At 69.7% G+C, this 15428-nt stretch overlaps 2 protein-coding genes across 7 annotated transcripts in view; one reads left to right on the forward strand and one right to left on the reverse strand.

Annotated features, from left to right (window-relative positions):
• The window catches only part of TNXB (tenascin XB), a 49220-nt gene extending 40197 nt beyond the window's left edge, over positions 1 to 9023 (forward strand). The window contains 15 exon segments of the mRNA XM_039910820.1: positions 200 to 478; positions 757 to 1053; positions 2136 to 2471; positions 2949 to 3263; positions 3877 to 3999; positions 4102 to 4245; positions 4531 to 4650; positions 4772 to 4915; positions 5118 to 5248; positions 5983 to 6115; positions 6226 to 6377; positions 6795 to 6890; positions 6979 to 7141; positions 7648 to 7811; positions 8828 to 9023. Of these exon segments, the coding sequence (XP_039766754.1) occupies positions 200 to 478; positions 757 to 1053; positions 2136 to 2471; positions 2949 to 3263; positions 3877 to 3999; positions 4102 to 4245; positions 4531 to 4650; positions 4772 to 4915; positions 5118 to 5248; positions 5983 to 6115; positions 6226 to 6377; positions 6795 to 6890; positions 6979 to 7141; positions 7648 to 7811; positions 8828 to 8929 (2699 nt within the window). The 3' untranslated portion in view covers positions 8930 to 9023.
• LOC100086194 (steroid 21-hydroxylase) lies at positions 9019 to 14885 on the reverse strand. Of its 6 annotated transcripts, none has more exons than XM_029055345.2 (13): positions 14781 to 14885; positions 14333 to 14411; positions 13959 to 14103; positions 13220 to 13301; positions 12985 to 13074; positions 12475 to 12629; positions 12206 to 12301; positions 11849 to 11950; positions 11306 to 11392; positions 10875 to 11066; positions 10542 to 10738; positions 10283 to 10386; positions 9019 to 9648 (listed from the first exon to the last, which is right to left on the reverse strand). In XM_029055345.2, exons 3-13 carry the CDS (start codon positions 14007 to 14009, stop codon positions 9380 to 9382), a joined length of 1425 nt encoding a protein of 474 aa, XP_028911178.1. In that variant the 5' UTR covers positions 14010 to 14103; positions 14333 to 14411; positions 14781 to 14885; the 3' UTR covers positions 9019 to 9379. The 6 variants fall into 6 exon arrangements, with proteins under 6 accessions (XP_028911178.1, XP_028911177.1, XP_028911176.1 ...); XM_029055344.2 differs by lacking the exon at positions 14333 to 14411 and adding an exon at positions 14473 to 14632; XM_029055343.2 differs by having other exon boundaries at positions 14333 to 14632.
• Positions 14886 to 15428: the final 543 nt, after the last annotated feature.

Consider the following 15428-nt stretch of genomic DNA (forward strand, 5'->3'; position numbering starts at 1 on the left):
CTCCCAGCCTCCTTCCTTCCTTCCTCCCAGCTTCTCTCCTCCCTCTCAGCCTCCCTCCCTCCTCTCAGCCTCCCTCCTTCTTCTCTGTCTCAACCCCCCCCGCCCCCCGCACCTGTTCCCAGCCCCATCAGAATGTCTTGCTCCCTCACTGCCTCATTTCCTTTCCTCCCCCACGAACGAACCTCTCTCTGCCTTTCAGTTCCAGCCTCGAAACCCTCGCCCCGCCTGGGGGAGATGTCGGTATCTGACGCTACTCCGGACTCCCTGCGTCTCTCCTGGACGGTCCCCGAGGGCCACTTCGACTCCTTCCTGGTCCAGTACAAGGACGCGGGTGGGCGGCCCCAGGTGGTACGAGTAGGGGGAGACCGGACCGAGGTCACCGTCTCCGGCCTGGAGCCGGCCAGGAAGTACCGGTTCCTCCTCCACGGGCTCTCCGGCAAGAAGCGCCTGGGCTCCATCACCGCGGACGGCACCACCGGTGAGGGGGGCTTCTCCGGGTTCCCCCAGTCCATCTTCCCCTTCGGGCCTGCCCCTTTGGGAGGAGGATGAAGGAAATGTGGATCCCTGCATTCTCGGCCCCTACCTGGGGTCCGCCTCCCCACCCACCTCCTGCATGGGGCAGCCCCGCTAGTAGTGCAGATGGGTGACATCAATACGTCTCCCGGTCCCCAAAGCCCCCGACCCCCCAAACGGAAGAGTCACCCCAGAGGACTGGGATCATGATCCCCCTCTCCTCCTGCCCACCCCTCACTGCAGTGGCCATGGATGTGGAGCCCACCCGCCCAGCCCCAGAGCCCCGCCTGGGGGAGCTGTCGGTGACGGACGAGACCCCAGTCTCGCTGCGCCTCTCCTGGACGGTCCCCGAGGGCCGCTTCGACTCCTTCCTGGTCCAGTACAGGGACGGAGACGGGCGGCCCCGGGAGGTGCCCATCAGGGGAGACCAGACCGAGGTCACGGTGGCCGACCTGGAGCCTGACAGGAAGTACGAGTTCTTCCTCTACGGGCTGCGGGGCGGGAAGCGCCTCGGCCCCGTCGATGCCGTTGGTGAGACAGGTGAGTGGGAAAGCTGAGGATCCCCCCATCGTCACCCCCCCCCACCCCACCCCCCGGCCGCTGGGCTTCCTCGGCCGCTGGCCGGACTACCTCCTCCTCTGGGCACGGCGGGACCGGGTGCCGGGACGTGATTTCCAGGGACCAGAATGCCACTGGCCTTGGGCGTGCCACCGTCACTGGAATTCATCCCTCAAGGCAAGTTTTGGGGCCTTCGACCTCAGGACCCAGCCGCCTCCGCCCTTCTCGATCGGGATGGGGCGACTAGGCTCTGGGGAGAGGGCCTGGAAGTCAGGGGACCCGGAGTCTCATTCTGGCTCTGCCGCCTGCCTGCTGTGTGACCTTGGGCAAGTCCCTTCACTTCTCTGGGCCTCGGTTTCCTCGATTATCAAATGGGCATTCAATCCCCGTTCTCCCTCCCGCTTCGCCTGTGAGCCCATGTGGGATGGGGACTCTGTCCAATCTGATTAACTTCTATCTACCCCAGAGCTTAAAACAGTGCTTGGTGCATGAAGAGCGCTCAGCAAAGACCATTATTAGATGATAATAACTGTGGTATTTGTTAAGCGCCGACTACGTGTCAGTCACTGTATTAAGCGCTGGGGTGGAGCCGATCGAATCGGGTTGGACACGGTCCCTCTCCCACGTGGGGCTCCCAGTCTCATTCTCCATTTTCCGGATGAGGAAACTCAGGCAACAGAGAAGCGAAGTGACCTGCCTCACAGGAGACAAATGGCGGAGCCAGGATTAGTACCCTTGACCTTCTGGCGCTAAGGCCCGGGTTCGATCGACTAGGCCATGAGATGGAGGAGCAGGAAGGACGGGGTGAAGAGTGGCAGGGATAGCCTCGGCCTGGGGGTCTTTGGGGGACCGGGAGAGACTTAAAACACCCCCCTCCTTAGGAGAGAGAGCCGTAGGGCAGAGGTTGAGAAGGTGGGCGTCACAGCAGCGGGAGGGATGGGTTGACCTCGGGGAGGCCATGACCTCGGCTGCTCCTCCATGGGTCTCTACCCGCCCCCCACGATGACCTGAACGAGGGGAAGAGCCACTCGGGCCGACTCCCGCTCTCTCCGCTTTGGCCGCAGCCCCCCGAGAGGAAGAAGAGGAGGAGGAGCCCCCGACCCCTCTGACAGTCACCGAGCCCCCGGCCCCCAGCGTCGAGCCCCGCCTGGGGGAGCTGTCGGTGTCGGACGTGACCCCGGACTCGCTGCGCCTCTCCTGGACGGTTCCCGAGGGCCGCTTCGACTCCTTCCTGGTGCAGCACAAGGACCGTTACGGGCGGCCGCGCACGACGTCAGTCGGAGGAGACCAGACCGAGGTCACTGTCTCCGACCTGGAACCCGACAGCATGTACAAGTTCCTCGTCTTCGGGCTCCGCGGCAGGCGACGCTTCGGACCCATCTCCGCCGACGCTGCCACAGGTACCCGCCCACCCGGCCCACGACACCACCCCCCACCCCCACCCCCCCGGGGACGGGGGGCGGCGGGGACCGGAGCGAGGATGGGAGGGAGCCGATGAACCGTCAGCTGGCCATCGCCCTCCCTGTGGTTCTGGGAGGAGCCCGGCTCGGACGGTGTTAGGTTTGAGTGGGGACCATCCCAGGGAACTCTGGGGCGACGTCCTGACCCCGGGCTACACTGGGGGTTGGTGAAGAGGGTCGAACCCCTTGGGCGGGAGCCCCCGATCTGACCTCTGGCCCGCAGGAGGCCTCCCTCTCCTCCCGGGATGCTCCAGGCTGACTGACCGCAGACCCCAGGGACCCCGGTCCCCCACCGGGCAGCCAAGAACCCTTTGGCTGGACGTGGGCGGTGGGTGAGACTGTGGGTCAGGCCCCTCTCCCGCTGTGTCTGCGTCCCCTCCTTACTGTGTGTGTGTGTGTGTGTCCCTCCCCCGCCAGAGCCGGCCCCGGTCGGGGAGTTCGAAGGTCACCTGTCGCACCTGGTGGTGTCGGACGTGACCACGAGCTCCCTTCGTCTGAGCTGGGAAGCCCCGCCGGACAGCTTCGACGCCTTCGTGCTGCGCTACGGGGCCCCGCTGCCCGGCCTGCTGGAGCCGCCCCCGCTGCTGCGCGAGCAGAAGGTCCCGGGATCACGGCGCACAACCGTCCTCAGGGACCTGAGGCCCGGCACCCTCTACACCCTCTCCCTGGATGGCCTGCGCCAGAACATCAAGGCCGACACCCTCCGGGGCTCCACCCGCACGCTCAGCCCAGGTACCGCCGGGGGCAGGTGGACCCGGGACCCTGGGCACCCCGGACAGTCTCCTCCCGCCCAGCCTCACTGGGGCCAGAGAATTACTAGCATCATCATCGTCATCGTCATTATTATTATCGCTGTTCGTGCAAAGTGCCTATTCTGGGCCAAGCACTGTTCCGAGCACTGGGACGGACCCAAGATCATCTGGTCCCACGTGGGGCTCACAGTCTGAAGAGAGGGAGAACAGAGATGGAATCTCCAGTTGTATTTTTTATGGTGTTGGTTAAGCGCTGACGACGTGCCAGGCGCTGTTCTAAGCACGGGGGTAGATCCAAGCTAATCAGGTTGGACACAGTCCCGGTCCCACGTGGGGCCTACAGTCTAAATCCCCATTTTCCAGATGAGAGAACTGAGGCCCAGAGAAGTGAAGTGACTTGCTCAGGGTCACACGGCGGACAAGTGGCAGAGCTGGGACTAGAACCCAGGCCCTTCTGACTCCCGGGCTCTATTCAGTAGGCCTTGCTGCTTCTCTATGCCAAGACGGGGCTGGGGCCAGGACCCCCGCCCCGGATCTCTGCCCCCCACCGCCCACCCAATCCCCTGCCCCGTCTCCCCTTCTGCCCCACCCAGTGCTGGAGAGCCCCAGAGACCTCAAGTTCAGCGACGTCGGAGAGAGCTCCGCCAAGGTCTCCTGGACGCTGCCCCCGACCCGCGTCGAACGCTTCAAGATCTCCTACCAGCTGGCCGACGGAGGTTCGCCCAAGCCTTTCCCCCGACGTCTCCCCGCTCCACTTCCGCCCCACGCCCCCGGTTCCCCGTCGCCTCCCCCCCTCACCGCCGCCCCCTCCTCTCCAGGGGAGCCCCTGAGCGTGATGGTGGACGGGCTGCGCCGCGAGGAGCGGCTGACGGGGCTGGTGCCCGGGGCCCGCTACGAGGTGACCGTGGTGTCCGTGCGTGGCTTCGAGGAGAGCGAGCCCCTCACCGGCTTCCTCGTCACCGGTCAGAGCTGGGGGGAAGGGGAGGGGAGCGGCGGGAGGTAGAGAGGGGCCGGGGGCAACTCGACGGGGGCACGGGAGAGAGAAGGCCAAGAGATGGGCCGGGGGGAGGTAGCCGGGCCGGGGAGGGGAAGGGAGCTCCCCGGGGGCAGCGGGGGAGGTGTGGGGCTGAGGGCGGTGGGAAGAGACAGGCCGGGCCGGTGGGGCGCCGGGGCGGGCCGGGGGCCCCTCACTGCCCCCCACTGCACCTCGCTGCCCCTCACCGCCCCCGCCCCCATCTCTCCCCCAGTCCCCGACGGCCCCACGCAGCTGCGGGCGCTGAACGTGACAGACGGCGCCGCCCTGCTGCAGTGGCGTCCCCCCGAGGCCCCGGTGGACGGATACGACGTGCGGGTGACGGCCCCCAAGGGTGAGACGGCGCGGGGCCGCGGGGCGGGGAGAGGGGTGGGGGGGAGGCCGTGGAGGAGACCGCCACCCCCGGCCCGTCCGGCCCGTCCATCCTCCCGTCCGTCCTCCTGTCCGTCCTCCAGCCCCGCCCCACACGGCGTCGGTCCCCGGCAGCTCGGTGTCCTACCCGCTGCACGACCTCCGGCTCCAGACCAACTACACGGCCACGGTCCGCGGCCTCCGCGGCCCCAACGTCACGTCCCCGGCCAAAGTCACCTTCACCACCGGTACCCGGGGCCGGGCAGGGGCGGGGGGCGGAGACCGCCCCATCCCTCCCAGAGGGGACGGCGGGATGATCCGTGGGCAGGGCGGGGGGGGCGGGGGGCAAGCCGCTGAGGGTTCTGAGAGAGGGGAACGGAAGGGCAGCCTTCTCCGATCCCCCCCGTGGCCCCCGCGAGCCCATCCCCTCGCCCCGTCTCGCCTCCGCAGGACTCAACGGCCCCCAGGACCTGCGGGCCCTGGAGGTGAAGCCTCGCTCGGCGCTGCTCACCTGGACCGAGCCCCAGCCCCCACCCACCGGCTACCTCCTCGGCTACGACGCCCCCGGAGGGCAGACCCAGGTGCCCTCGGGCCCCCGCCCTCTCCCTCTCCGCTGCGGCTGCTCGCCCCTCGCCCTCCCCGACGGGGCGGTCTCCCCGTCTCCCCCTTCCTCTGCCTCTCCCCCTTCCCCAGTCGCCGTGGCTGCGGCTGCCCGGCTTCCGACCCCGGGGATGACCGGCCTCCAGCCCGCGCCTGACCGTGGGCCGCCTCCCGCCACGCAGCCCGCCCGCCTTTGGGCTTCGAGGGCTCCAGCCCGGGAAACCTGCCTCCCGCCGACTCCCCCCGCCCCCGCCCCTCCTCCGGTGCCCTCCCTCCCGCCCTCTACGTCTTCGCCGGCCTCGGCCTCTCCTTCCCCTCAGAGCTACCGAACCCCCGCCTCTTCCCGGAAGCCTTCCGAGAGGCACCCCGTTCAGCCCGGCGCCCCTGCCCACCCCACTCCCCGACCCCGGGGGTCCGGCATGGCCAGGGTGGGTGGGCTTTTGCGCCCTCGGGTCTCCGCCACCGCCCCTCGGGGGTCGGGGGGGGGCCCGTTGCCTTTTCTGGCTGCGTTGCTCACATCGCCCCCGCGTCCGTCCTCCCGCCTCTGCCTCCTGGGGCTTCCGCCTCCAGACCGGCCATCCATCCGGGGTATTTGTCGAGCGCCCTCGGCGTGCCCGCGGCCTGGGTCGGCCCCCGGCGGGCGGGCCCTGGACTGAGCGGGCGCCCCTCTCTCTCTGTCTCCGTCCGTCTGCCCGTCCGACTGCCCGGCGGCCAGGAGGTGCTGCTCCCCGGCGGGGTGACCGCCCACCGCCTCGGGGGCCTCTACCCCGCCACCCAGTACAGCGTCCGCCTGCAGGCCGTGCGCGGCGACAGCCTGACGCCGCCCGTGCCCGCCGTCTTCACCACGGGTAACCGCTCTCCCCCGCCCGCCAGGGCCGACGGGACCGAGGGGGCCGGGCCGGCCTGGCTCTCACCGACCCCCCGACCCCCCCCCGGCCCCCTCTCTGCCCCCCTTCAGGCGGCCTGAAGGTCCCCTTCCCCCGGGACTGCGGGGAGGAGATGCAGAACGGGCCCGCCCGCTCCCGCCACGCCACCGTCTTCCTCAACGGCAACCGCGAGCGACCCCTCGAAGTCTTCTGCGACATGGAGACCGACGGGGGCGGCTGGCTGGTGAGGGGAGCGCGGGGGGGGCGGGGGGCAGCCACGGGGCGGGGAGGGGAGGGAGGGGGAGACGGGGACGGTAGGGATGGGAAGGGAGAGAGGGAAGGGAAAGGGGATGGGAGGAGAAGAGGAAGAGAAAGGGATGGGAGGAGAAGGGGAGGGGAGAGGGTGGAGGGGAAGAGGAGGGCAGTGGGGGAAGAGGGAGAGGATGGGTTGGGAAGGGGAGGGGGGAGAGGGAAAGGGGATGGAAGGGGGACAGTGTCCGGAGAGGGAATGGGGATGAGAAGGAGGGCAGGGGGAGAGGGTGGGGACGCAGCCTGGGGAATGGGGGAGCGGGGCCGGGGAAAGGGGCTCCGACCCCTCGCCGGGCCCCTCCCTGAGCTGCCGGCCCCCCGGCCCCCTCTCCCCCGCCCCGTTCCCGGACAGGTGTTCCAGCGGCGCACGGACGGCCACACGGACTTCTGGAGGGACTGGGCGGACTACGCTCAGGGCTTCGGGAACCTGTCCGGAGAGTTCTGGCTGGGTGGGTCGGCGTCTCCCGGGGCCCCTGGGGGCGGAGCGGGGGAGGGGACCGGGCCCGGGCTGACCGCCGCCGCCCCCCCCCCCCCCCGGGAACGAAGCCCTGCACAACCTGACCCAGGCCGGGGATTACTCGATGCGGGTGGACCTGCGCGCCGGGGACGAGGCCGTCTTCGCCGAGTACGACAGCTTCAGCGTGGCCGCCGGCTCCCAGTACTACCGCCTCCACTTGGAGGGCTACCACGGCACCGCGGGTGAGCGGGGCCGGGGAGCCGGGAGGGGGGCCCCGCGGCAAGAACGACCGCGCGGAGGCTCGGCTGCCATTTGCCGCGGGCTTCCGCCGGACGGAGCGCCGAGGGAGGGGCTCACAGTCCGAGGAGGGGGGACAGCGGGGAGCGGAGCCCCTTTCTACAGATGAGGAGACCGGAGAGGTTAAGCGACCCGCCCGAGGTCACCCGGCAGGCGAGTGGCGGTAGAGCCGGTGTTAGGACCCAGGTCTCCGGCCTCCCACCCCTTTCCTGCTACAACACCGGTCGATCGATCAGGCAGCGGTATTTATTGAGCGCTCAGTGGGTGCCGGGTTAAGCACCGAGCCGTGGAGGGGGATGCACAGCGGCGTTAGGGAACACGATCCCCGCCCTCCGGGACCTTTGCGGTCTTCCCCCAGTCGGTGGAGCCGCCGGGGTCCTCGCGGCTGGGGGGAGGGGGAGGGCGGCCGGCCGAGCGGGACCCCGACGGACGCCCCCGGCCCGCCTCCCAGGGGACTCCATGAGTTACCACAGCGGGAGCGTCTTCTCCACGCGGGACCGGGACCCCAACAATCTGCTCATCCCCTGCGCCATCTCGTACCACGGGGGCTGGTGGTATCGCAACTGCCACTACGCCAACCTCAACGGGCTCTACGGCAGCAGCGTCGACCACCAGGTGAGGGGGCTGGGGGAGGGGCGGGGAGAAAAGGGGGACCCCCCCCACCCCCCTCACGCCAGGCCAGGGCGCCGCCGCCCGGGGACGGGGCTCGGGGGCCAGCCGCACTGAGGAGCGTCGGCGACGCCGAGGGTTTTGACGACTCTCGGGGCGGTGGCGGGGGGAGATGCCGGCGCCAGTCGCGGCCGGGGGGTGACCGTCAGGGACGGTCGGGGCCGGGGGGAACGGACGGGGGGGCCACAGTGACCTCGTTAATAATCGTGGTGTCTGTGAAGCCCAGCACCCCGCTGAGCGTTGGAGGTAGATCCGGGTCAAGCAGGTCAGACGCAGCCCCCGTCCTGTCCCGGGACTCACGGTCCAAATGGGAGGGAGAACTGCGTGTTGCCCAATTGTCCATTCCGAGCGCTTAGTACAGTGCTCTGCACATAGTAAGCGCTCGATAAATACTATTGAACGAAGACCGGTTGGAAAGCCCCATTTTCCAGGTGAGGAGACCGAGGCGCAGAGAAGGGAAGCGGGGCGGACCCGGAGGGACCCCGAAGGAGCGGGGCCGCCGAGGGCCAACGATTCACCCTCGCGGGCCGGGGAGGGTGCGCGGCCGCGGCCCCGAGGGCATGAAGCGAAGGCCCGGGGTGCCACCCCGCCGGGCTCACCCGGGCCCCACCCGGAGCCGGGGGGCGCCGGGCGCCGAGGGCCCGCTGGGGTGCGGGCGCCCGTATGCCACGTGGCCTTCCGGCCCGGCCCCCGCCGCGGGGCAACCGATGCCAGCCTCGACCCGAGGGGGACCTCGCCCTCACCCCGCGGCACGAGGCCGGCGGGCCGGCGAGCGGGTCCGCCCGGGGCGGCGGGACTTGCGGTTTCAGGTAGTCAGCGAGCGAGGGGTTTCCGGCATGTACCACGTCCCCACGGCCCTCCCTCTAAAGCCCCCCCAGGCGCTCTGAGAGGTGAACGTGCTGTTCCTCTTCCCACTGACTCCTTCCCCCCCTCTCCTCCTCCTCTTCCTCCTCTGCGCCCAGGGCGTCAGCTGGCACTCCTGGAAGGGGTTCGAGTTCTCCGTGCCTTTCACCGAGATGAAGATGAGGCCCCGGGGCTACCTCCCGCCTTCGCGGGGGGCCTGAGCCCTCGGCCTCCCGACCCGGGGGCGCAGCACAGAGGGCGGCCCGGCCCTCAGAGCTCCCGGGACGGGCAAGGGCCGCCCCCGCGCTCCGCACCTCCCCTCCCCAGGCGCCGTGGTCGGCCCTCTCCCCGGCGGGAGAGGAGCGGAGGAGGAGGAGGAGGAGGAGGAGGAGGAGGAGGAGGAGGAGGAAGAGAGGCCCCGGCCCCCACCTCCCCAGGCCAGGAGAAGGGCCGTTTTTCAGAGCACCTTGTTTACAGGGATGGGGGGGCGGGGGGCAGGGGGACGGGAGGAGGGGGAGAGGTTTGTACAGAAGCAATAAAGGGACAGACAGCCCCGCGGCTCCGGGCCCGGTTGGTCTCCGGGAATCGGGCGCGGGCACACTCGGGGTGGGGGCGGGGGTCCCCGCGGGCTGCGTCGGTCCCCGCCCCCGCGGGGGGCGTCCGGGACCCCCCTAGGCGGCAGCCCGGCGGCCCCCTTCCCTGGGCAGCAGGTGCACGCGGAAGGGCTGGGCCTTGACGAGGATCCCGAAGTCGGGGACGAGGGAGGGCAGGGCGGCGGCGGCGGCGGCGGCGCTGGGCGGGACCGGACTGAACGTGAATCGGTGGAGCAGCTGGGTCAGAATCAGGAAGATCTCCAGGCGGGCCGGGATCTCGCCCAGGCAGACCCGGGCCCCGCAGCCAAACGTCAGGGGCTGCTGGGACTTGGGGTTGAGGAAGCGATCTAGGCGTCGGGGCCGGGGAGAGAGGAGGGCAGACGGTCGGGGAGGAGGTCCGGCCCCCACATCTCCCCAGCTCGCCCTTCTGCGGTCTGGGGCTCCGAGCCGCCCTCCCCGGCCTCCCCGGCTCTCTCCTCCACCCCTTTCCCCTAACCTCCTTATTCCCGGGCCTCGGAGCTGCCCTCTCCCTTCTCCCCAGCCAATCCCCATTCTTCTCCTGCAGTCCCTCCCCTCTCTCTCCCTCTCCCTCTCCCTCTCTTCCCCCAAGTCCCTCTCCTCTAGTCCTTTCCCCCTTCTCCCCCTCCCCCTCGTCCCCCAGCCCTCTCCTCCAGTCCCTCTCCGACTTCTCTATCCTTCTCCCCATCCCTCCTCCCTCCGCCCATCCTCCTCCAGCCCCTTCCCGCGCCCGCCCCCCCGCCCTGCCCACCCCTCTCCTCCACGTCCTTATTCCTGGGGCTGAGAGAGACCCCCCCGCTCCCCCCGTCTCTCCTCCCGTCCCGCCCCTCTCCTGGTCCTTGGGGGTCCCGAGGTCACCCCTCCCTCCACCCCCTCCCACCCTCATTCTGCGTGGGGCGGCTCTCTGCTCCGGCCCCGCCGCCCGGCCCCCCGGCCCCGCCCGCGCCCCCGCTCCCCGGGTACCCGGGCGGAAGGCGAAGGGCTGGTCCCAGACGGCGGCGTCGTGGTGGGCTCCGTACAGGTTGGGGATCACGATCGTGTCGCCGGGGATGTCGAAGCCGCCGAGGCTGGGAGGCGAAGGGCGAGCGGGAGGCCCGGGGCACGGACAGACGGACACGGAGGCTCAGAGAGGGGGGGCGGCCCCCGGGCCGCGGCCCCGGAGCGGGGCGGCGGGGTGGTGGGGGGAGGGGGTGGGGGGCGTCCCCGGGGGGCGGGGCGGTACCTGCTGTCCTTGAGGGTGCGGTGCGGGAGGCCCAGGGCCACGACGGGGCGGAGGCGCAGCACCTCGGAGATGGTGGCGTTGAGCAGGGGCAGCCGCTCCCGGTCCTTGTAGGGCAGCGGGGAGGCCGGCGGGTCCGAGCCCGAGACCCGACCCGGGCCCAGCTCCTGGTCCAGCTCCTCCTGCAGCCGCCTGTGGATCTAAGCGCGCCCCCACGGAGCGGCCCCGCCTCAGTGGCCCCCGGGCCTCCTCCTCCCCGGCTCTCCTCCTTCGCCGCCCCGGCCCCCCGGCCCCCCGGCCCCCGGCCCCGCCCCGGCCCGGCCCGGCCCGGCCCACCTCGGGGTGGTGGAGCAGGTAGAGCACCACCCAGGTCAGCGTGGCCGCCGTGGTCTCCGTGCCCCCGATGACCAAGTCGAGGAGCACCATGTGCAAGTTCTCTTCGGTGACGTCCCACACGCCGCTCTTCTCCCGCAGCTCCCGCAGCATGTAGTCCATCAGGTCCCGCACCACGCCGGCCGCCTGCGTCTCCTGCGGCCGGGCCCACGGCACCGGGGGCGGCCGGAGGGACGGGAGAGGGGGGGAGGAGCAAGAGGAGGGAGGGGCTGGGGAGGAGGCGGGGCGGCCCGGGACCTCTCCTCCGCCCCGCCCCCCGGGACGCCCCCCCGGCCCCCGCTCTCGGGGCTCCTGGCGGGACCAGGGCGGGGAGCCGGGGCGGGGCCGACCCCGCCCGCGCCTTCCCTCCCTCCCACCCCGGCCCCTCCCCGCACCCTGTGCCTCCGCATCTGCTCTCTGATGATCCCGTCCCGGATCTTCAGCAACGTTTTCACGCGTCTCAGGGCCGGGTAGGGGACGAACTGGGGCGAAGACGGGGGAGGCCGTCGGTGCGGCGGGGGAGGGGGACGCCCCTCCGCCCTCCCCTCCCTTCCCCTCCCCCGCTCTGCCCCCCGCGGGGACCCGAGCGTCCGACCCTCCCCCAGCCTGCCTCGGGTCCACCCCCGCCTTCCAACAGATAGTCTTATTAGAAAATAGCCGATAGCACTAGCACGCACCCCCGCCCGTCATTATTAGCGTTATCACGATCGGCCTGGCATCGGCAGCTCGCGGCCGGCCCTTACCCCTCGGGGCTTTTACAGTTCGCCAGCCAGCTAGCCAGCCGGCCGGCCGGCTAGAGTACCGAGCGCTTACTAGTAATGGTGGATACAAGCAAATCGTGTCAGGCACAGTCTCCGTCTCACGTGGAGCCCCCATGTCGAAGGCCGAGCTCCCCGGCGGGCCCACCCCCCCACCCCCCACCGGGGAGGCCCCCTCACCCGGAGGAAAGGGAAGACGTCCAGGATGCTGATGGACGGGGAGGCCCACAGAGGCACCAGTTCCGTGATGCAGTCGTACAGGTCCTGCAAGGTGGACTCCTCCTGGAGGACCCCCGGCCGTCAGCTCCCCCCCTCCTCCTGCGCTCTCCCCTCCCTGAGAGGACACCCAGCCGCCCCCCGCCCCCTGGGGACCCGTCTGGGGGAGCCAGGGAGTGTGGTGGGCGGGGAGGGGTTGAGGGTAGATGGAAGGGAGCCTCGGGGTGTCAGGGTGGGAGGCCGGGGGCTAGGTCTGGAGGGGTCAGGCCGGAGGCCCGGACTAGGGGGGCTGCGCCGGAGGGGCCGGGGCCGGGCACTGACCATTTCCCCAAAGGTGAGGGTGCAGACGATGCGGTTGGTGAGCCTGGAGAACTCCTGGAACAAGTCCACGGCGCTGCCGGGCTGGGCACGGAAGTCCTGCCGAGACAGGGGGTTGGGGGCGGGCCGGGGCTGGGGGCCGCTGAGCCGGGAAACCGGCCCGGGGCCGGGGGGCCCGACGCCGCGGTGGCGGAGGGAGGGAGGGAGTCCCCACGGTGCGGGACGAGCGGGCTGGGTCCAGCGGGGGGCCGGGCGGGGGACCCTCCCCTCACCTCACACAGCTGGTGGGTCAGCTGCCACACCAAGGGCTCCATCTTGTTGCGCATCCCGAACAGGAGAGCGGAGCGAGTGAGCTTCTTCAGGTCCTTCCAGGCTGGAGAGTAGTTCCCCAGAGACAGGTCCTTCCCGCCCAGGGACACCAGCTTGGCTGCGTGTGGCAGGGGAGAGCCCCTCCCCATCAGGAACCCCGTCCACAGCCCCGTCCCCCGCTCCCTTCCTGGCGCCCAGCCCACCCCGGCCCCCGGCTGCCCTCGGGGACCCGCCTCCCCCCGCCACCCGCGAGATCCCGCCCCCATCGTACGCTAGGTGTCCCCGGGGCCCGGCCCCACTCTTCCCTCGGGGCCCCATCTTCCCCCTCCCCGAGATCCCGCTCCCATCGGGGCCGGATCCCCTCACGGCCTGCCCCGCCCCCGCCTTCTCTCGGGGCCCCATCTTCCCCCTCCCCGAGATCCCGGCTCCCATCACGCCCCAGGTTCCCCCTGCAGCCCACCCCCATCTCTCACAGGAAAAGGTCAGCGGTCGCCCCGCGAAGTTCAACCAGTTCTTGATCATGGCTTCCTGGATCAGTTCCTTGGAGTTCAGAATCACGACATCTGGGGAAAGAGAGAGAGGGCAAGAAGACAGGGAGGTTGGGGGGAGCCGGGCGGGGGCCGGGAGGGCTCTGGGGCCCGGGGAGAGGGTCCCCGGCGGCGGCGGGAGGAGGAGGAGGAGAAAGAGGAGGAGGAGAGGCCGGCTCACCCTGGTTCCCGAAGTGGATGCGGTAGAGGGGCCCGTGTGCCTGGGCGAGGCGGAGCAGGTGGTTGGGCAGGTTGGGCCGGAACTGGTGCAGGAAACCGGGGACACGTGGGGGCAGGTGGAGCTTCGACTGGCGGAGGAGCGGGACCCCCCACACCCAGAGGGCGGCCAGGGCCCCCAGCAGAAGCAGCGCTAACGGCAGCATGGCGGGCCGCGGTGGGGACGGGGGCCGGGGCCGCCCGGAGCCCGGATATATCGCCCTCACCCCGCCCTCGCCTCGGGCATCAATCACCCCGGCCTTGGGGCTTTGGCAGCTTCCCGACAACACGCTCCCTTCTCTGTCCAGGTTGCAGGGGCCCCCGCCCAACCCTACCCCCAACCCCCCTCGCTCCCCTCAGAGCTCTTACTGCCCCCACCCCCTCCTGGGCCCCGGTGCCTCCCGACTCCTGTGAAGCCAGTTTCCCCTCCCCGGGACCCTCTCCTCTGGGACCCGGCTATCCAGTCCGCCCCCCCGACATCCCTCCCTGGCTGCATCCTCATCCCCAAGGCCGGAAACTCTCCAGGGGCCCGGAGCCCTCGGCTTCCCCCTCCCCCCTCCCCCAACCCCATCCCCCGCTCCCCTCAGGGACCCATAGACGCCGTCTCCCCCTCCCCCCGAAACCCCCGAGCCCCCGCCCCACCCGACCTCCCTCATCCCCGCCCCGGCTCTCAGCCCTCCCTCTGGCCTTGGCCGGGCCCCTACCTCGGGGACCGGGGGGTTGGCTGAGGTAGGGAGCGGCCTAGCTAGATCCATCCATCAAGATGATAAGCGGGAAGGCCGAGCCAGCGGTCGATAAGGTTCCGGGAGCAGACGGAGCAGAGGCGAGCGGAAGGACGGGAACTGGGAGCTGAGGACACAGGTGACGTTGTTCTGCGGCTCCGCCCCGACCGGGGGCCCCGGTCCAAGGCAAACCAAAAGGTTCAGTCTCCCCCAGCCCCTCTCTCCCTCCGTCCCTCCCTTCCTTCCACCCACCCTATCCCCGCCAGCAACCCCCCACCCCCAGCTCGAGGGCCCAGGGCCGACAGGTCCAAAACCTCCTGTCTGTGTCAGCCAAGAAGCGGCCCTGGGGGCCGCACCCGGCCATCCCGCCACCGGCACTTCCCAGGCGGGATTGGCGGGGGGTGTCAGGGCAGGTCCAGTGCGGTCTCTATCTCCCTGCAGAGGGCGGAGAGGCGCAAGAGGTGGGAATCGATCGACGGATCATCAGTCGACCTACTGGTGGTACTCGATGTGTTCCCGCTGTGGGCCGAGCACTGGACTAGGCGGTTGGGAGGGGCAGTGCGATAGGAGAGGTAGATGTGGAGATGAGAAGATGTGCAGTGCTTGGGAGAGGACGATCCAAAGGACACATTCCCTCCCCGCCAGGAGCTTCCAGTCTAGAGGGGGAGACAAGTCAATCACAGAAAGGGGAAATGGCAGAGTATAAATTCAGATGTGGACAGAAGGGCTGTGGGGCTGAGGTGAGGTGAATAGCGAGCGTTTAAGGGATCCAGATCCAAGCGCGCAAGCGACTGAGTCCCGGACCTGCCTCTTTCCCGTTGCCAGTGGACACAGCCCGGATCTGGGAGTCAGAAGGACCTTAGTTCTCCCCCCGGCTCCGCCACTTGCCGGCTGCGTGACCTTGGGCAAGTCATTTCGGCTCTCTGGGCCTCGGTTCCCTCATCTGGATAATGGAGATTAAGACTGTGAGTCTCATGTGGGACAGGGACTGCGTCCAACAGGATTAACTTGTATCTACGCCAGCATTCGGTACAGTGCCTGACATGGAGTTAGCGCTTAACGAATGTCATAAAAAAAAAAGAAGAAGCCAGTGAGCCTTTGACCTTCCCAGCCCACTCCCTTCCCCGGCAGTCCTGTTTTAACATGGCCGCCATCTCCCACCCCCTCTCCTCTCCCCTCTGGGTTACAATGGAGAAATGGCGTGGCCCAGTGGAAAGAGCCCAGGGCCTGGGTGTCAGAGGACCTGGGTTCTAATCCCGGCTCTGCCCCTCGCCTGCCTTCTTGCTTACCTTCCCTGGGACTTTTTCCTGCTCTGTAAAAATAACCTGTTCTCCCTCCTTTCTCATGAATCAGTTGTATTTACTGAATGCTTACCGTGGGCAGAGCACTGTCCTAAAAGCTTAGGGAAAGTACGGAGCAGCGGAACTGGTAGACTCTCTGGCCACAAGAAGC

This window comes from Ornithorhynchus anatinus, chromosome X5 (assembly GCF_004115215.2).
Source record: "Ornithorhynchus anatinus isolate Pmale09 chromosome X5, mOrnAna1.pri.v4, whole genome shotgun sequence".
NCBI lineage: Eukaryota > Metazoa > Chordata > Mammalia > Monotremata > Ornithorhynchidae > Ornithorhynchus > Ornithorhynchus anatinus.